General features: G+C 35.9%; 1 protein-coding gene across 5 annotated transcripts in view; it reads left to right on the top strand.

The window, feature by feature from the left end:
- mri (BTB/POZ domain-containing protein mrityu) overlaps window positions 1-21,962 on the top strand; it is a 320,586-nt gene that overhangs the window by 246,164 nt on the left and 52,460 nt on the right. For all 5 annotated transcript variants that reach the window (XM_090165924.1, XM_090165925.1, XM_090165927.1 and 2 more), the window contains one exon: window positions 7,996-8,172. In XM_090165924.1, coding sequence (XP_090022050.1) covers window positions 7,996-8,172 — 177 coding nt within the window. The remainder of the gene's footprint in view (window positions 1-7,995; window positions 8,173-21,962) is intronic.

Raw genomic sequence — 21,962 nt, 5'->3', positions numbered from 1 at the left:
TTTACCGGTGAATTCTATCGAATACTAGTTATTACTAGTGTTTACCGGTGAATTTTATCGAATACTAGTTATTACTAGTGTTTACCGGTGAATTCTATCGAATACTAGTTATTACTAGTGTTTACCGGTGAATTTTATCGAATACTAGTTATTACTAGTGTTTACCGGTGAATTCTATCGAATACTAGTTATTACTAGTCTTTACCGGTGAATTTTATCGAATACTAGTTATTACTAGTGTTTACCGGTGAATTCTATCGAATACTAGTTATTACTAGTCTTTACCGGTGAATTTTATCGAATACTAGTTATTACTAGTGTTTACCGGTGAATTTTATCGAATACTAGTTATTACTAGTGTTTACCGGTGAATTCTATCGAATACTAGTTATTACTAGTGTTTACCGGTGAATTCTATCGAATACTAGTTATTACTAGTGTTTACCGGTGAATTCTATCGAATACTAGTTATTACTAGTGTTTACCGGTGAATTCTATCGAATACTAGTTATTACTAGTGTTTACCGGTGAATTCTATCGAATACTAGTTATTACTAGTGTTTACCGGTGAATTCTATCGAATACTAGTTATTACTAGTGTTTACCGGTGAATTCTATCGAATACTAGTTATTACTAGTGTTTACCGGTGAATTCTATCGAATACTAGTTATTACTAGTGTTTACCGGTGAATTCTATCGAATACTAGTTATTACTAGTGTTTACCGGTGAATTCTATCGAATACTAGTTATTACTAGTGTTTACCGGTGAATTCTATCGAATACTAGTTATTACTAGTGTTTACCGGTGAATTCTATCGAATACTAGTTATTACTAGTGTTTACCGGTGAATTCTATCGAATACTAGTTATTACTAGTGTTTACCGGTGAATTCTATCGAATACTAGTTATTACTAGTGTTTACCGGTGAATTCTATCGAATACTAGTTATTACTAGTGTTTACCGGTGAATTCTATCGAATACTAGTTATTACTAGTGTTTACCGGTGAATTCTATCGAATACTAGTTATTACTAGTGTTTACCGGTGAATTCTATCGAATACTAGTTATTACTAGTGTTTACCGGTGAATTCTATCGAATACTAGTTATTACTAGTGTTTACCGGTGAATTCTATCGAATACTAGTTATTACTAGTGTTTACCGGTGAATTCTATCGAATACTAGTTATTACTAGTGTTTACCGGTGAATTCTATCGAATACTAGTTATTACTAGTGTTTACCGGTGAATTCTATCGAATACTAGTTATTACTAGTGTTTACCGGTGAATTCTATCGAATACTAGTTATTACTAGTGTTTACCGGTGAATTCTATCGAATACTAGTTATTACTAGTGTTTACTGGTGAATTCTAATGAATAATCGATAAACCCGATCGTTGCACCACACAATGGGACTTTCCCGTTTCTAATTAGTATTTGCCTCTAACTGAAAATTCGTTTTCCTCAAATAGGGGTTATAATTATTCAGAATAGTTGAAATGATTTGTTATGGGCCCATTTGTAAGGCTGGTCTGAGTAGTCGGTAGGAGCCCATATTTCTTTTAACACGGCCCTGGCAGTGGTACTCTCATCATTTCATAATTTTATAACGACAATTCAGTTGAATACGTGATGCGACTCTAAGGGCCAGTGAACTCAGTGGGATTAGCTGTAAGACTGAGTAGGCTTTAAGCTTAGGAAGTCTGAGAAGTTATAGTGGGCTTTTGGTTTATTCTTAATCTAATTGAACATTGATTGCTAAGTCGACCAAAAATTACAGTTTACAATACACCTTTACCGGAAGCCTTGTGTGTGAAACCTAGAATAATTTATTCTTTCTGTAGACACATTGAAGATAAAATATTTGAAGGTCGAAATCGCCCTGTTTATATTAGTTGTTTCATTAGTAGATTTTAGTAATTGAAGATAAACGTTTTGAAGGTCAAATAATTTATATATAAACTTTTATAACTTATTATCCTATAATTTTGGGAATTTTGATCGTATAATTTTGGGAATTTTTATCATATTATTTTGGGAGTTTTGATCATATAATTTTGGGAATTTGTATCATATAATTTTGGGAATTTTGATCGTATAATTTTGGGAATTTTGATCCAATAATTTTGGAAAATTTTGATTCTATAATTTTGGGAATTTTGATCCAATAATTTTGGAAAATTTTGATCCTTTAATTTCGTCAATTTTTATCATATAATTTTGGGAAATTTCTGTGCTATAATTTTGAGAATTTTTAAGCTATAACTTTGGGAATTGTTAAACTATAATTTTGGGGAATTTCCGTCCTATAATTTTGGGAATTTATTTCTTCCCTTTAATTTCCGTCAAATATTGGCTAGTAGCTTTGCAAAGGTCAAAAGTGTGAAATCGTAACCGGGCCTTGGTTTAACGCCGAGCGCCATCTTTTATTTTATCCGTGTATTAAATTCCGAACGCTTCTACAGTTTTGGCGTCATTGGTGAAAAATAGAGGGATTTTTTTCGCTCGTCGGCCGCTAGGGAAACTAATTTCGACCCGATTCGTGGAAATGAGTCTCCTGGTGGCAGCAAATCAAATTACTTCCGCAGATTGGAGATCGCGAAGAAATTGAAGTTGAAACGAACGCTCGGCGAGGCCGCTAGATGCCGCCAGTTAAGAGATAGAAGCGAGCGAGAGATAAAAAATATCAAAAAACCCAGCGACGTTTTTTATCAAGCTTGACTGGCCAAGGTTTCCCCAAAATCATCGAAGATCAAATTTTTCCCTTAAAATGAAAACGATTCATGCAAAAGATTTAGTTCAGTCGGTATTTTTCTATTTGGCTGTTATAGATGAACGCCAACTAGACGAGGATACCTTACCGAGGAAGCTCTACTTACATTCGTAATGGCGGCTCCGGCACGTAATCGGGCTGGACAAATTACAAGTTCCCAACTTCATTATTTTAACTCGGTATTTTACTTTTTTAAAAAGCACTATCGGCCTTAATTTGGTCGCCGAACGAAATCAATTCCGGTATTCGTCGCCGTTAATACAAAACCACGTATCTGTTCGGTGGCCTTTTTGAGAAAAATGAATTTTTTAATTTTGCAGGGACTTGTGAAATCGCGTGTAAGGTTTTTACACGTGAGTTAATTTTATAGTTAAATAATTTCGTTTCAATATTGACTCTTTATGAGGATTTTAATTAAAAAATATTTTGCTAAAGGGGAATTTTTAGAGATACGTGGTTTTGCGTCATGAAGGGAGATAAAGGCTGAAAATAAGCAAGATACATGCTTTTGCGCGAAATGCGTTGTGAATATCAAAGAGACGTTTAAATGTTTTATCGATTTAAAAAATAAATCCAATTGCAACCTATTAATGTTTTTAATGTCATATACGTAAATTGGGGTGTAGAATCTAAAAATGTCAATTTTGACAAAACCACGTATCTCAAGTTACGTGGTTTGGTTTTAACGGCGACGTATTAGGGCTTCTCTCTTGGGGTTTTTTTTTGTCTTGAAAATTAGATTTTTCGAGTACGTAAGGGTTAAGGAGGCTATTTTGTATGTTTTTAAACGAGCGTTGGTTTTAAAAAAAAGTTTTCGTATTGAGACCCTTTTCTCCGCAATATTGATTTTGAGTTAATTTGGTTTTAGGGTTAGTTAAGTTTTAGCAGTGTACTCTTCGTTTGAGCGCAAACATAGGCGCCTGCGCGGCCTGATTTCATTTATATGTAGGTAGGTTTATATAGGTTATTTTTCGTCGGCAGTTTCGCGATATATCTTTTTTCTTTCGAATACGGTGATTTAAAGCTTATGTTTCTCTAAGGTCGATTTTTAGTAGTCTATGAAATTCTATTGTAGATATTTACAAATGTAATAAACCCGTATTACTGAGAAGCATTTTTTACGAACCTTGACTGTTATCCTTTTAAAAAAATAGGTTTGGGTAGCTATTTTAAATATTTATTCGAAGAATATATGTGGAGTCGATTTTAAGTATTTCCCCGACAATCCATCTTACTTTTTAATAATAAACTTCCCCCTATATCAAACCGAATGTCATTGGTTTTACGAAAACTGAATATTCTATCCCGAAAACTGAATATGCTATCCCGAAAACTGAATATGCTATCCCGAAAACTGAATATTCTATCCCGAAAACTGAATATGGTATCCCGAAAACTGAATATGCTATCCCGAAAACTGAATATGCTATCCCGAAAACTGAATATGCTATCCCGAAAACTGAATATGCTATCCCGAAAACTGAATATTCTATCCCGAAAACTGAATATTCTATCCCGAAAACTGAATATTCTATCCCGAAAACTGAATATTCTATCCCGAAAACTGAATATGCTATCCCGTAAACTGAATATTCTATCCCGAAAACTGAATACGCTATCCCGAAAACTGAATACGCTATCCCGAAAACTGAATACGCTATCCCGAAAACTGAATATTCTATCCCGAAAACTGAATATTCTATCCCGAAAACTGAATATTCTATCCCGAAAACTGAATATTCTATCTCGAAAACCGAATATTCTATCCCGAAAACTGAATATTCTATCCCGAAAACTAAATATTCTAAATCTATTTATATAATAGAAACTCTCCTTTAGGGTTCAATAAGTTCGGATCTCATTATCGTATCAGTTGTAACGTCGTCTTCTTAAAGTGGGTATTTGTTTAGAGGTCGGCGTTTGAATAAGAAATTACACGATTGTTTATATTTATCCATAACCGAGAATTATTCATAAATATTCGACAACGAGAAGTCCACGTGTGTCTATCGTTATTCGGATAAATATTCGTATAGCAAATGGTTCAATGTGATTATCGTCTGGGAGACTATTCTGTAAAAATTAAATAACAAAAAAATCATATGATTTATCAAAAATTACAACGCGCGTGTGCGGAAGAGGCTGCTATCGAAATATCAAACTATCGATAGTATTGGTCAAATTCCAATTCTTGGCGGTCTGTAATGCCGACATAAGTGATTTTAATGAAATGCTTTGACATACGGTCGTTGGTGTCAACTAGGAGCAACAAACAGAAAAATAACGCAGCTAGCCTTTAAACACGCTAACGCAGTGTTGTGTACAAATTTCATTGGACGGGCCTTTACGCTGAACGTTTTACGGAAAGGGGGAAGACAATTTCCGAATTTCCTCCTTCCGACGGCAGCAAACGCTAAAGCGTCTAACCAATGAAAAATGTACGCGAGAAAATGCACGACTTTTTACGGGTTGCGTTCTCCTTGTGTGGGGTGCTGAGTTTGTTGCTTCTAGCTGCCAATTTAAGCCTTGAACACCAAAAATAAACAGATATTTGTCGTCCGCTTAAGCATTTAGTTTTTGATCTGATTCTTATCTAATCCCGGATATAGCATAAAATACTGCCACTACGCAATTAGTTTTTGACATACTAGACTGAATTTCGAAGTAATATTATGATTTGCAATAAAGAGTTAAGAAACTTGCGTAGTGGAACTCGAGATTAAGTTTACTACGTATATATTTAGCGAATAATCTTTAAATATAAAATATACATTTTGATTAATTTCAATACAGGTTTATTTATTTAATTTAGGTACAGTTTATTATTTAATTTGAGCTATAGTTTTGAACCCTATTTAATCTCGTTAGTTAACGATTATCATCGATCGTTATAAATAAATAGGGTGTAATGGTCGACGTCATTCGATAGTTGATCATATAGAATACGCAATTAAAATTGAGCTACAATTTAATTTGAGTTGGCCTGGGGCTCTAATTTAACTCGTCCATTAACGTTAACAATCGATCGTTATCAATCGAAATTACGTAAGTTAACGATCGACGTCGTTATATGAGAGTTAGAATGATGCCTCTTTTCTTTTACAAAACTCTCAAAGCAGCAGTTAACAATGAACTGATATTTAATTCGGGCTTTTATCAATCGTTAAGGGTAACAATCGATCGTTATCCATTGAGAATACAAAAGCCATAGTGATCGCCGTCGAGCGTTATAAGGGGGTTAAAGTAAGGCCCCGTTTTTACATTTTACGAAATTGGTAAAGCATTTATTAACATTGAACTGATATTTAATTCGAGCTTTTATCGTTCGTTAACTATAACAATCGATCGTTATCCATTGAGTATACGTAAGCAATAGAGATCGACGCCGATCGTTATAAGGGAGTTAAAATAAGGCCCCGTTTTACATATTACGAAACTATTAAAGAAGCAATTAACACTGAGCTACTCTGTAATGTGAGCTTAACTCTTGTTAACTTAAACAATCGATCGTTATCTATAGAATATACTTAAAAATAACGATCGACGTCGATCGGAGTTAAAATAAGGCCCCGTTTTACATTTTTGGAAACTGTCAAAGTAGAGCGCAAACTGGATAAAACAAGGGTTTTTATTTTTAGCGGCCGAGGCTTAGGGAAACTTCGCGGAGTTTCTGTCTCGACACAAAGCGCTAAAATAAAAGCCAACGATGGCTGGCAAATAAAGCGAGGACAAAAAATGTGGACAAAAAAATCAATGCTTCACATTGTGTTAATGAGAATTGTGGAGACAAAAGTGATTTTTTCTGAAGCGTCGCATTAATGGTTTTTCCCCCGTTTTTTAATCGTGGTCTAAAGGCTTGATGATGGCTTAATTGAGTGTATATTAACACTGCGTAAGGGTTATTGATGTCCTAATAATCATTTTTTATGGTTTACGCTGACCCAGTCTTACCAGCGTCTTAGGCTTTTCTTAACGGATCGTATATACTTACGACGTTAGTTTCGCGCCAAAATGTCACAGTCGACATTTTGAACAAACCTTGATCGAAAATACTGCTAGCATGCTTGTTTGCTAAAAAATAATTATTTCTTAATTTGGCATTTTCCAATGGTTGGTAGTACTATGGCTCAAACCGAAGTGATTTTTTAAACTAAAGTTTTTACCTTTTTTAAATAAAAACCATAGATAATTTGTTTTTCAAAGAAACTTATCAATTTCTGCCTTTAACGGAAAATACAATTTGAATACTTTCCGAATTAAAGAATTTAATTTACGCACAGAATTTTGTTATTTATTTACTTAAATTAATTTTTTGGTTAATGGTGAATATATATACAGGGTGTCCTTATTTGATCGGCCCAGGCATTTTTCTCAAAAGCTATACTTTCAGTATGTACTCTCCCTCTCAGGGGAGATCGTTGTTATTTGTAAATTTCAGAAAAATCGTGAAATTGTTCATGGTTTTAGAAGTCTTAGTTTTTGAATGCAACGTGGTAGACGAAAATGAAGACACCCTGTATATATCTAGTTAAACAGCATTTAAAGAAGCTTCAATTAAGGAAATATTATTTAAACTAGTATTTTCCTAGCTAAACAGGCCAAACACTTTCACAAAGACAACATTGCGCTGTTTCAGTAGGATTTGCAAATTTATTAAGTTTTTGGTTTTAAAAATTATGCTTTAGTTCAGTCCTAATTGATTGATATTTTCTGAAGCTGCACCCATAAAGTCGATTTTCAAAATATAGCTAAGGTAGCCTACGTTAAGGTAGTATATTTCAAAATATAGTAAGTCCATAACTGAACTATTTACAAAATCAATGACACATAGTTAATTAACTATTTATAATGGTTTGTATAAAACTATAACCGTTAAATGAGTAGGAAGTTAATCAAAAATCAACTATTTATCCAGACAACTTAGTTGGCAGGTTTGCCAAATAATCCTTTTTTTAGCCTACTTGTTTCATGAAAAATCTAGCCAAACCTTCTGCCTCTCTATGCACAAAAGTAAATAACCACAAATTATTTTTTTATAGAATGCTCTATTAAGCTAGGCTTAATTCAGAAAATCTGTTTTTCTAAATCGACAGATAAAACATGTAATTTTTTATTATCACGTTTTGGCGCGAATCGAAATCCTTTGGGTTTTTTTATCGTCTTTAAAGAGTTGCTTTAAATATCTTTGATTTTAATCTTTAATTCTTTTACCTTTTAGATACACAAGTTCACCAAAATTAAAACCGTGCTTAGTAACGAGTCGTTCTGACCAAGAAGACAGTGCGGCCAACAGCGGGGCGAACTGCGGTCATCGCGAGATCGTGACAACTATAACTGTGGCTAACTCTTCTACGTCGCAAACTAAAGTGGTCCACAACGTTGGACCTAGAAATAAGTAAGTGTTTTCTCAGTTAAAACTCCCTTATTGTTTAAATTCACAGTTTTGTTAACGGGTAACTAAAGATCTAGACGTTTTAAATTTGTATAGCAGTAGGCAATCTACTTAAAATATGGAATACTACCATTTTTGGTAACGCAGGGTACACGACGACACAATTATATTATAAAAGAAAAGATAAATGTTCTACTGTATTCCGATTTATTCTTGCTAATTAGACTTAGTAAGTATGTCAAGACACGTCTTTTGTCGTCGTGTAAACTATTTTTAGTAACGCAGGGTATACTATTATACTACGAAAACTAATTCGGGTTTGGAAATGTCTAAACTCGTGTTTCTTTGTCGTGTAAGTCATATTTGGTAACGCAAGGTACATGAGGGCGTATAACATAAAATAAAAGATTAATACTCTATAGTATTCCGATTTGGACTTGCTTATTTGTCTTTGTAAATATGTCAAAGTACGTATTTCGCTGTCGTGTAAACGGTTTTATTAGACGTTTTACATTCCGACAGTGTGATTGCACAATAAATTTATTGATAATAAAATGTCTAGAAACTTTACAAATTTGTGTCGAGCCGAATAGTTTATTTGTCCACGCTAAAACCGGGGTATTCAAGATTTAGTAGATTGGATTATTACTGTACCATTAATAGAAACGCTTGTGAAAATAATTTATTAAAATTTCTAAAATATTTTCAGTAAATATATTTCTAAAATTGTTTATTATTATATTAACCCTTTTATATTATAATATTGATCCCTTTTTATATTATAATATTGATCCCTTTTTATATTATAATATTGATCCCTTTTTATATTATAATATTGATCCCTTTTTATATTATAATATTGATCCCTTTTTATATTATAATATTGATCCCTTTTTATATTATAATATTGATCCCTTTTTATATTATAATATTGATCCCTTTTTATATTATAATATTGATCCCTTTTTATATTATAATATTGATCCCTTTTTATATTATAATATTGATCCCTTTTTATATTATAATATTGATCCCTTTTATATTATAATATTGATCCCTTTTATATTATAATATTGATCCCTTTTATATTATAATATTGATCCCTTTTATATTATAATATTGATCCTTTTTTATATTATAATATTGATTCCTTTTTATATTATGATATTGATTCCTTTTTATATTATGATATTGATTCCTTTTTATATTATGATATTGATTCCTTTTTATATTATGATATTGATTCCTTTTTATATTATGATATTGATTCCTTTTTATATTATGATATTGATCCCTTTTTATATTATGATATTGATCCCTTTTTATATTATGATATTGAACAAATTTAACTTAAATGACAATAATGAAATGAGTTACTCTTTAAATCTAATTTTTAATTCTGGTTATCCAAATATTCTTGTATGTTTTTTTTGAGTTTGCTGTGGTCACCCTGCTAACCTTCATTCGATAATTTTTTCAAACCTAACAATCGTGATATTAGTATAATTTACTCATGGGTGCCATCCGAAAGCTTCGGTAGTTAAACCTCCTCAAGAGGCTCAAGTAGAATAACCATGTTAAAAAGGGCTTCTAGAATGTTGCTACAAGGTGAAGCAGGATACTTGACGATCAAAAAGTATTAGCTTAGACAACACTACCACGAACGTTTGGATTTTCCCATTTTCCTAATAGCGTCGAATTTCGCACTCAATCGCGAATGAAAATTGGGGTAACGAAATCCAAACAGAAGCTGCGCGAAACGATCTTTCGTGATCGATTTTTCCACAACAACGAAGTAACCCCCATGCACTCCAGATCAATTGAACGTCCTAATTAATTAACGAACATCAGCTAAATTTAATTAATCAATTATTTCCCCCCAAAGGGAAAAAGACACCGAAAGAATTGCTTTATTCAAGTTTTCCCATCTTTCGCCACCTAATAAAAGGAACAATTTCCAAAATTGGTGTGCTCATAAATCAGTGTCACTGCTAGAATAGGATTAGGATTTTCTAGAATTAAAAGCAATAATCAACCTACTTTCCCAATTAGTTTTGTTGCGTCTTTTACAGTGGGTCGCTGTTGAAATCAATATTATCAATCTTTGGGTCATTTTAATATTGCTTAAGAAGTTTGACCGAAAATCACGTGACTACATTTCTCTCGAGCTTAAGCTTAAGTTGGTACGAGCACGGCCGACTTCGACATTCGTTGAAGTTTCTATGTTAACTTACGAACAAAATGTATCTCGGCGTCGAGCGCCCCCAGCGGAAAATTATCTTTAGAATAGTTTTTGCATTGAAGCCAATATAAAAACGAGCGTGGCTCTGAACGCCGATAGTTTATAGCATGGTTTTTAGCGGGAAAATCCTTGTTCATGGAATTTTCGGCGAATGGGCTGGCCGCTATTGCGCTAGTGGTAAAGTTGGCCGTGGTACGAGTATAAAATATGCGGTAAACCAGGGTACACGAAAACAAGAAGTTGTGTTTGGACAATGCTCATAGCCATATATAAGGCTTGTTTTAGTTAGGGATGCATCGATATATCGGCCTGTTTTTCTAATATTGGTATCGGCCAATATCGGCTTAAGGAAAACCGAGATTGGCCGATACCTGTATTTGAAAAACATTTAAAAATAATAAAATTCTAATGATAATATTTGATTTGATTGTCCGTGCCACGGACGCCTGCCTTCCGAAACTAGGTCATACCTTTTTTAGACCGGGGGTTACGACAGCAAAGAAATAAAAAACAACGATATTCGATTTGTGAAAGAAAATATGTATCAAGTAAAATGAAAAGCATGCTCTTGCAAACCTTTTTTAATGAAAAATTAGAACAAAATGGCATGACAGTGTACTGAACCGTCTTTCACAATAATTTTATCATATACACTACAGTTATGATAGATAAATTTGTCAATATCGGTGCATCCCTAGCTTTAGTATTGTTCAAACATGTTTTACTATTTCGTCGTGTACCCATGGTTACCAAATATCTTATTTAACTTATTTAGTCGTAGTTTGCATGTAGATGTCGCCATTTAATTCATAACTAATCATCATAAGACTATAATATTTTTCCATAAATATTGCGCCATAAATATTGCGCCATAAATATTGCGCCATAAATATTGTTCCATAAATATTGTTCCATAAATATTGTTCCATAAATATTGTTCCATAAATAATGTTCCATAAATATTGTTCCATAAATATTGTTCCATAAATAATGTTCCATAAATAATGTTCCATAAATATGGTTCCATAAATATGGTTCCATAAATATGGTTCCATAAATATGGTTCCATAAATATGGTTCCATAAATATGGTTCCATAAATATGGTTCCATAAATATTGTTCCATAAATATTGTTCCATAAATATGGTTCCATAAATATTGTTCCATAAATATTGTTCCATAAATATGGTTCCATAAATATGGTTCCATAAATATTGTTCCATAAATATGGTTCCATAAATATGGTTCCATAAATATGGTTCCATAAATATGGTTCCATAAATATGGTTCCATAAATATGGTTCCATAAATATGGTTCCATAAATATGGTTCCATAAATATGGTTCCATAAATATGGTTCCATAAATATGGTTCCATAAATATGGTTCCATATTTTAAACGTCTCCCATATACTGTGCTCCTGGAACAGACTAAAACTAGCTTGGCGAAGGACAAACTTGAGTTGCAATGCTACTCCAGTACAGTGCTATATTTGTAATTTTTTTCAAAGTTTATTTACATGGGTTTTTTATTTTGTTGTTTTAATTCTCGCTGAGCTCCGCAAGGAGCCGCTCTGTTCAAAAAGAGTGTAGTTCAACTACGGCAATAAAAACCTTTAAACCTTTAAACCACTAGCGCCAATCACTTTAAGCTTCTATTAAAGCTGATGGCAGAAATTAAAAAAATATATTCATCGACCTTAAATATGAAAGTTCATCATTTAAATTCAGTATTTTGACGTTACCTGAAGCAATTTTAAATCATTAAAATAATAATGAAATGGTATATTTTAACGTTATAAAAAATAGTCCTGGTTTAAAATGGCGGGGCTTAAAGACCAAGGCTTAATTATAGAAGTAATGAATTCCCGAGACAGATAAATAAATGACACTTGATAATATCTAACCAATTAATTTTTCTCCCCTTTTAGAAACGTCACGCTTATTTCGATGAGATAAAAGCTTTTTGGTGGTCTACGTTCGTGGCCTTTCGAAATTCTGCCATCTTGCTTAGATCTATATTTCATTTCATTTTTTTTTATTTTACTAGAAAAAATATTTCATATTAACCGTGAGCGCCATCTATTGCGACTCAGTTGGCCCCAAAAAAAGGGCGCTCGGTTTTAAATTGGTACGTTTTTGGTTTCGAAGAAATGTTTTATATTAATGAATTCTCTAAATTCCGAATAACCGAGCGCCATCTATGGTGACTCAAACGTGCCAAAATCGCGTGCTAAATTTTAACAAACTAAGGTTTATACAGACCTGGAAACCTTGAAAACACTAATATATCAGGGAATTCTATTGCTGACAGAAAAATCGGGGAAATTTATGAGGGTTTATAAAATTTGCCCTAATGAATACCAATCTACATCAATGTTTCTCGTATTAAAGATTTCACTTTATTACTTGTAATAAGGAACACTTTTATATTACAATATTGAACCCTTTTATATTATAATATTGAATAGTTTATTTGTCCACGCTAAAACCGGGGTATTCAAGATTTAGTAGATTGGATTATTACTGTACCATTAATAGAAACGCTTGTGAAAATAATTTATTAAAATTTCTAAAATATTTTCAGTAAATATATTTCTAAAATTGTTTATTATTATATTAACCCTTTATATTATAATATTGATCCCTTTTTATATTATAATATTGATCCCTTTTTATATTATAATATTGATCCCTTTTTATATTATAATATTGATCCCTTTTTATATTATAATATTGATCCCTTTTTATATTATAATATTGATCCCTTTTTATATTATAATATTGATCCCTTTTTATATTATAATATTGATCCCTTTTTATATTATAATATTGATCCCTTTTTATATTATAATATTGATCCCTTTTTATATTATAATATTGAATCCTTTTATATTATAATATTGATCCCTTTTATATTATAATATTGAATCCTTTTATATTATAATATTGAACCCTTTTATATTATAATATTGAACCCTTTTATATTATAATATTGAACCCTTTTATATTATAATATTGAACCCTTTTATATTATAATATTGAACCCTTTTATATTATAATATTGAACCCTTTTATATTATAATATTGAATCCTTTTATATTATAATATTGAACCCTTTTATATTATAATATTGAACCCTTTTATATTATAATATTGAACCCTTTTATATTATAATATTGAACCCTTTTATATTATAATATTGAACCCTTTTATATTATAATATTGAACCCTTTTATATTATAATATTGAACCCTTTTATATTATAATATTGAACCCTTTTATATTATAATATTGAACCCTTTTATATTATAATATTGAACCCTTTTTGTTACGATATTGAACCCTTTTTGTTACGATATTGAACCCTTTTTGTTACGATATTGAACCCTTTTTGTTACGATATTGAACCCTTTTTGTTACGATATTGAACCCTTTTTGTTACGATATTGAACCCTTTTTGTTACGATATTGAACCCTTTTTGTTACGATATTGAACCCTTTTATGTTACGATATTGAACCCTTTTATGTTACGATATTGAACCCTTTTATGTTACGATATTGAACCCTTTTATGTTACGATATTGAACCCTTTTATGTTACGATATTGAACCCTTCTATGTTACGATATTGAACCCTTCTATGTTACGATATTGAACCCTTCTATGTTACGATATTGAACCCTTCTATGTTACGATATTGAACCCTTCTATGTTACGATATTGAACCCTTCTATGTTACGATATTGAACCCTTCTATGTTACGATATTGAACCCTTCTATGTTACGATATTGAACCCTTCTATGTTACGATATTGAACCCTTCTATGTTACGATATTGAACCCTTCTATGTTACGATATTGAACCCTTCTATGTTACGATATTGAACCCTTCTATGTTACGATATTGAACCCTTCTATGTTACGATATTGAACCCTTCTATGTTACGATATTGAACCCTTCTATGTTACGATATTGAACCCTTCTATGTTACGATATTGAACCCTTCTATGTTACGATATTGAACCCTTCTATGTTACGATATTGAACAAATCCATCTTAAATGATAATCATTCATCACAATCCAAACGTTCTTATTTTTTCGAGTTTGCTGTGGTCACCCTGCTAACCTTCATTCGATAATTTTTCAACCTAACAAACGTGATATTAGTATAATTGACCCAATTCAAGGTAAATTGAAAAAAGAAAAGATTTATTAAAATGTCCCTCCCACGGTGACACGAAACGTCGCCGCTATTTACAACAGCGACATCTGGTGTCGGTGTAACAACGTTCGGGGAAAAAAGATGAGGCTATCAACCTCGAAGCTGCATCGTAATCTTCTAATTGATTTTACTTCTTTTGAATTCATGAATAAGGAATTAGCCTCGAATTTGCGTAATTCGGGCTAATTCATTATTCATGAATGTGCGGAAGGGATGGCGGTGAGGCCCCTACCGGTAAAAAGTGGAACTGCAAGAAGAGGACATTGCCGATTGCCCGAAACTAATGTATCTTTGTAGACAGCGGACGCTTTTTGGCACCCTTGAAATTGCTTCTATTAAAATGGATTCGCTCGCTTGAACTTCAATTCACCTTTTAATATCGTTAAATTAAATCTGGTTTTATATACGTAAATTTAGAGCTTTGCGACTGTGAGGCTAAGGCCACTTCTTTCCAAGTAAAAACTAGAGCGTGCAGTTTTAATGCCGAGAGAGAGGAAGCTAGAGCATGCAGTTTTAATGCCGAGAGAGAGGAAGCTAGAGCGTGCAGTTTTAATGCCAAGAGAGAGGAAGCTAGAGCGCGCAGTTCTATTGCCGAAAGAGAGAGGAAGCTAGAGCGTGCAGTTTTAATGCCAAGAGAGAGGAAGCTAGAGCGTGCAGTTTTATTGCCGAAAGAGAGAGGAAGCTAGAGCGTGCAGTTTTAATGCCGAGAGAGAGGGGAAGCTAGAGCGTGCAGTTTTATTGCCGAAAGAGAGAAGAAGCTAGAGCGTGCAGTTTTATTGCCGAGAGAGAGGGGAAGCTAGAGCGTGCAGTTTTAATGCCTAGAGAGAGAGGAAGCTAGAGCGCGCAGTTTTATTGCCGAAAGAGAGAGGAAGCTAGAGCGCGCAGTTTTATTGCCGAAAGAGAGAGGAAGCTAGAGCGTGCAGTTTTAATGCCGAGAGAGAGGAAGCTAGAGCGCGCAGTTTTATTGCCGAAAGAGAGAGGAAGCTAGATCGTGCAGTTTTAATGCCAAGAGAGAGGAAGCTAGAGCGTGCAGTTTTAATGCCAAGAGAGAGAGGAAGCTAGAGCGTGCAGTTTTAATGCCGAGAGAGATGGGAAGCTAGAGCGTGTAGTTTTAATGCCAAGAGAGAGAGGAAGCTAGAGCGTGCAGTTTTAATGCCGAGAGAGAGGAAGCTAGAGCGCGCAGTTTTATTGCCGAAAGAGAGAGGAAGCTAGAGCGTGCAGTTTTAATGCCGAGAGAGATGGGAAGCTAGAGCGCGCAGTTTTAATGCCAAGAGAGAGAGGAAGCTAGAGCGTGCAGTTTTAATGCCGAGAGAGAGGAAGCTAGAGCGCGCAGTTTTATTGCCGAAAGAGAGAGGAAGCTAGAGCGTGCAGTTTTAATGCCAAGAGAGAGGAAGCTAGAGCGTGCAGTTTTAATGCCAAGAGAGAGAGGAAGCTAGAGCGTGCAGTTTTAATGCCAAGAGAGAGAGGAAGCTAGAGCGTGCAGTTTTAATGCCGAGAGAGATGGGAAGCTAGAGCGTGCAGTTTTAATGCCAAGAGAGAGAGGAAGCTAGAGCGTGCAGTTTTAATGCCGAGAGAGAGGAAGCTAGAGCGCGCAGTTTTATTGCCGAAAGAGAGAGGAAGCTAGAGCGTGCAGTTTTAATGTCGAGAGAGATGGGAAGCTAGACCTCTGTATTTTCATTCCACAAGAAAACCTTGACACCTCAGTATTATATCGCGCTTTTAATTACCGAAATCAAACGTGACCAGTGAAATATACCCATATAAATTTCTTATGCCCCAGTTTTTAAAACTGCCACGTTTTGGGAGGTCCCTTCTCTCTCTCTCTGCTGGCGCGGGGAGGCGCTACGTTCGTATCTGCCACTAAAATGCCATTAGCCGTCCGATTTCGAAAACAATAAAACGCGATACTTAAATCAGCGTGAACAAGGAGCGCTCTATCGAATTAGCCATCGCTCCGACAAACGTTTCATGCTATCTACATCTCGCTGAACGTTTCCGCTTTAGTAAATCATCGCTTCGGGAGCGAACACAATGCGCGCTCGCGTTCTCAGTGGCCATTGAACGCCAACAACATTGTCCGCTCGGCCAAATTGAAACGTCGCGATGGACTGAGGATAAGACGGAAATTTGAGCGCGCGCTAAACGCCGACGTTGTACCGAGCGGGTTATCTGGATTAAAGGCGCTCTACGGTGGCGGGCCCCCTTGAAACGGCCTGTTTATGACGGCGACGAGGGCCCGGCCGAGACGCGCTCGAACGAAGGGGGAGCCACTCGCGGACCGGATATCCGGCTTCCGACGTTCGGATCCTAAAGTAGATCTTTTTGCCTTGGCCTTATCGCGCCTAACCCCCTTCCCCGTGCCCTGCACTAAGCTGTGAAAATCTGACGCCACCACTTCCCCCCCTCTGTATATCTCTCGGCTCCCGCCACCCAGTCAACGAGGCACGACACTAGCGACATCTTGGGGCTAATTCGGGAGTCGTGCTGTATAATATACGGTTTTTATATTAATTTGAAAACCATAAATTGTCGTAGTATCGTCGAACCTCCACCCTCGTAGTATCGTCGAACCTCGACCCTCGTAGTATCGTCGAACCTCCACCCTCGTAGTATCGTCGAACCTCGACCCTCGTAGTATCGTCGAACCTCCACCCTCGTAGTATCGTCGAACCTCCACCCTCGTAGTATCGTCGAACCTCCACCCTCGTAGTATCGTCGAACCTCCACCCTCGTAGTATCGTCGAACCTCCACCCTCGTAGTATCGTCGAACCTCCACCCTCGTAGTATCGTCGAACCTCCACCCTCGTAGTATCGTCGAACCTCCACCCTCGTAGTATCGTCGAACCTCCACCCTCGTAGTATCGTCGAACCTCCACCCTCGTAGTATCGTCGAACCTCCACCCTCGTAGTATCGTCGAACCTCCACCCTCGTAGTATCGTCGAACCTCCACCCTCGTAGTATCGTCGAACCTCCACCCTCGTAGTATCGTCGAACCTCCACCCTCGTAGTATCGTCGAACCTCCACCCTCGTAGTATCGTCGAACCTCCACCCTCGTAGTATCGTCGAACCTCCACCCTCGTAGTATCGTCGAACCTCCACCCTCGTAGTATCGTCGAACCTCCACCCTCGTAGTATCGTCGAACCTCCACCCTCGTAGTATCGTCGAACCTCCACCCTCGTAGTATCGTCGAACCTCCACCCTCGTAGTATCGTCGAACCTCAACCCTCGTAGTATCGTCGAACCTCAACCCTCGTAGTTTCGTCGAACCTCAACCCTCGTAGTTTCGTCGAACCTCAACCCTCGTAGTTTCGTCGAACCTCAACCCTCGTAGTTTCGTCGAACCTCAACCCTCGTAGTTTCGTCGAACCTCAACCCTCGTAGTTTCGTCGAACCTCAACCCTCGTAGTTTCGTCGAACCTCAACCCTCGTAGTTTCGTCGAACCTCAACCCTCGTAGTTTCGTCGAACCTCAACCCTCGTAGTTTCGTCGAACCTCAACCCTCGTAGTTTCGTCGAACCTCAACCCTCGTAGTTTCGTCGAACCTCAACCCTCGTAGTTTCGTCGAACCTCAACCCTCGTAGTTTCGTCGAACCTCAACCCTCGTAGTTTCGTCGAACCTCAACCCTCGTAGTTTCGTCGAACCTCAACCCTCGTAGTTTCGTCGAACCTCCACCCTCGTAGTTTCGTCGAACCTCCACCCTCGTAGTTTCGTCGAACCTCCACCCTCGTAGTTTCGTCGAACCTCCACCCTCGTAGTTTCGTCGAACCTCCACCCTCGTAGTTTCGTCGAACCTCCACCCTCGTAGTTTCGTCGAACCTCCACCCTCGTAGTTTCGTCGAACCTCAACCCTCGTAGTTTCGTCGAACCTCAACCCTCGTAGTTTCGTCGAACCTCAACCCTCGTAGTTTCGTCGAACCTCAACCCTCGTAGTTTCGTCGAACCTCAACCCTCGTAGTTTCGTCGAACCTCAACCCTCGTAGTTTCGTCGAACCTCAACCCTCGTAGTTTCGTCGAACCTCCACCCTCGTAGTTTCGTCGAACATTGTATAAATAAGAAACATCCGATCAGCTCACAAATATAATAGAAAATGGTACTTTTAACGTTGAGAGCAAATCAATGATTTCAGCTCTCACGTGACACAACGTCACCCATGCTTTTTCGTATAGAGAAAAAAACCTTAAAAAATGGAGGCCATAGCCAAAGCTACGAAGTGAAATTTCTCTATAGCATACCTTGAAATTTTAAAGGGGCCCCGAAATCTTACCGTAATGGCCCAAAAAATATATCATTAAATTAAAGTTAGTAGCTTAATTTTTAAATTCCTTAAAAATTCTACAGAAATTTATTACAAGGAAGACATAAATTTTACTTATTTAGACAAATCTTAGAAACAGACTGAAAAACGGACAAAATTAAAAGTTATTTGAAAAGACTTAAGTTAATAATAATATATAATATAATAATCAGCTAGGCTAATACTCAAGGCACCACCTTGGGCCTAAATCTTCAAGCGACTTTTGAAGCCTTTAATTCAGGTGGCCGGGTTACAATGCGTAGGAGGGTGGTGGCAATATAATTCATTGAACTATAATAATAATGTTATAAAGCTAATATTTTGGATCAGTAGAGCGTCATTTCTTAGTTTTTCCTCTTACATTGAAAAATCCAGAATATTTATCTTGATTTGTTTTTCAAAGTATAATTACTCGGTTGGTACCGAACTGGGTACTACTTAACCAATTTTGAGCTTTTGTTAATCTTTGGAACTACCAGATAACGATGCCCGTATATCTTTATGATGAGTGTTTGATCAACCAAGGCCTATTAAAATTTGAAACTCCTTTGGCAAAATGTTGGTAATCTATTGAAATTATAAAGAAATTGAAGTTGGCTATTTTCGTATGATCTTGTTTATTAACATCAAACTAGTCTGACAGTAATTTCCACAATAAATTGGCAATGACAGTGACGAGGTGTAATCTCGAGTATGTCTTACCAATTTAAACCAGTCAGCTAAAGGTCATCGGTGTCAAGAGTTAAATCGGAAATGTCAAATTACACTTTCTATTCTGAGGCCTTAAAGGGAGTGTCAACTTTCGGGTTTCTGATGGATCAATTAATTTTTTTTTCACCACCAGATGACGTTTATAAACAAGCGTAAAAAGCGAAGCATTATTTTGATTGAGCAGGCTGACCACATTTATATTTTATTATTTTACTTATATTCCCAATGCTATCTATTAACTTCCTATATTTTCATATTTTTTAATTTCATACTTTTCACGTTGCAATTAGGCTTTGTTGATATCAAAACGACATTGTTGATTTTATCAAGTCATACAGATTTAACTTAAACTTTTAATTCGCTTTAAAAAGCACGTTTTTTTTCTCTTCATACGTATTTAATAAAATGGGGTGGTTAGCACTTTCGCCTCGCAGCAAGAGGAGCCGGGTTCAATCTCAGCTTTTGGCACTGGGTGAAAACTCGGGACAACTCCTTCCGCGTTGAGTTTGCAAGTTCTCTCCCCACTGGTTTAAGGGGTTTTCCCCCGAGCTCTTCGCCTTCCCCTTCCATAAAAACTTGTTGAGGTTAACGGTAATAGTTAGTGTGGAGAGCTGTTGGCTCAATCGCGTGGCATGCAGGGCTTGCCACCACCCTCCTACGCAGTGTAACCCGCCCACCTGAATTAAAGGCTTTAAAAGTCGCTTGATAACTTAGGCCTAAGGTGGTGCCTTGGGTATTAGCCTAGTAGCTGATTATTATTATTCATTGCTATATTTTTCTGCAATTTCAACATAAATTATTTTGGTGTTTCCTTCATTTAAAGAAATCCGTCTTTTAAAGTTCTATAAATTGACAACAAATTACCTATTTTTCCTAAAACCTATTTCTGGTTTTTGCTGGGGTCACGCTCTCTTTACATAGGGTAAATTAATAGTGAATCCGCCGGTAGACGATTTCCTACTTCGAACATAAAGCTAAAGTGAATGTTTCCGTAAAATAATAATAATAATCAGCTAAGCTAGGCTAATACCCTTGCCCCAGTCTTCTAGCGACTTTGAATGCCTTTAAAGCTCATGGCCGGGTTACAATGCGTAGGAGGGATGTTGCAAGCCCTTCGTGCGACGCGACCCAATATCTTACTACCGTGTTCAAATATTTTTTTATTTTTTTTTATAATTTTCTGTGGTAAAAATGTTTATTGGCGTTTTTGGCCAGATTAACCTCTAATTTCATTTTTGTCCAGTCCGAAATTTTTCACACTATTGTCCACCTCGGAACACAGTCCCTTCGGTACAGATATACAAGTTTAATCGATTTTTTTACCTTAATTTATTTCTTAATTGAGATTGTACCCATCTATGGCATTGGGTGGTAGTATACAGGGTGTTTCAAAAGGTGATACAAATATTTGAAGGAGTTGTAGGGGGTGAGTTGAGAAGTATGCCTGTTTTATTCCCATTTTCCTACGATGAGTTAAAAGAGCGCCAGAGAGCTTCAAAGTGTGGCCTACTAGCCCCTGGAAGTAGGCTGCAACAAGCGCAAAACCAAGCAGCGGGGACTTTAAATACTGGGTAAGTTTACTTTTTAACGCTGGTTACCTCGATTTGTTTACAAAGTCCTTTTTTACCTATCACACAAACCAAAACCTTAATGTTCGCGTTTCCCTGCTGCTTGGTTTTGCGCTTGTTGCAGCCTACTTCCAGGAGGTAGTAGGCTGGCGCTCTTTTAACTCATCGTAGGAAAATTATCGAGAAAACAGGCATACCTACCCCCTACACTGAGAATTGGGTAGAAATTACATGGATCTCCTGGACGCACAGTAGCCAGGAATGTTCTGTATTTTTTACTGAAAGTTTCGTAAATATCTTTTACTTAAGATTCTTGTAATTTATACCAATAGCTCATAGTAAAATTTTCAACCAGAATCATTGTATTGTATACAACTGAAATAATAATTAAAATTTCTAACACGCCTGTAAATTTTACGGAATTTACATTTAAAAACTGCGTGAATATAGCCAGGAAATATTATTTATTTGATTTGTTCTTACTACGCTTTTTTAAAATCATTTTATGTACACTAAACATTTCCGTAACCAATAAGGTACTTTAATTGTAAAAATTATTCAACACATTTGCTAAATATATACCAATAAGCTCCAGCAGAACTAGAGTCCAAAGCAAGAGACATAAACACGTGCACAACATAGTAATGCAACTCCTTGGCTCGGAATCCAGACACGTATTAAACTTAGTTCAAACCACAAACACTAACGCGATGAATTTGCATTTAAATGTATAAACATTAATTTGT

Source organism: Leiobunum rupestre, chromosome 2 (genome assembly GCF_980474605.1).
Source record: "Leiobunum rupestre chromosome 2, qqLeiRupe1.1.hap1, whole genome shotgun sequence".
NCBI classification, from domain to species: domain Eukaryota; kingdom Metazoa; phylum Arthropoda; class Arachnida; order Opiliones; family Sclerosomatidae; genus Leiobunum; species Leiobunum rupestre.
Note: the sequence above shows the minus strand (reverse complement) of the source record. Positions and strands in the feature narration are given on the sequence as shown.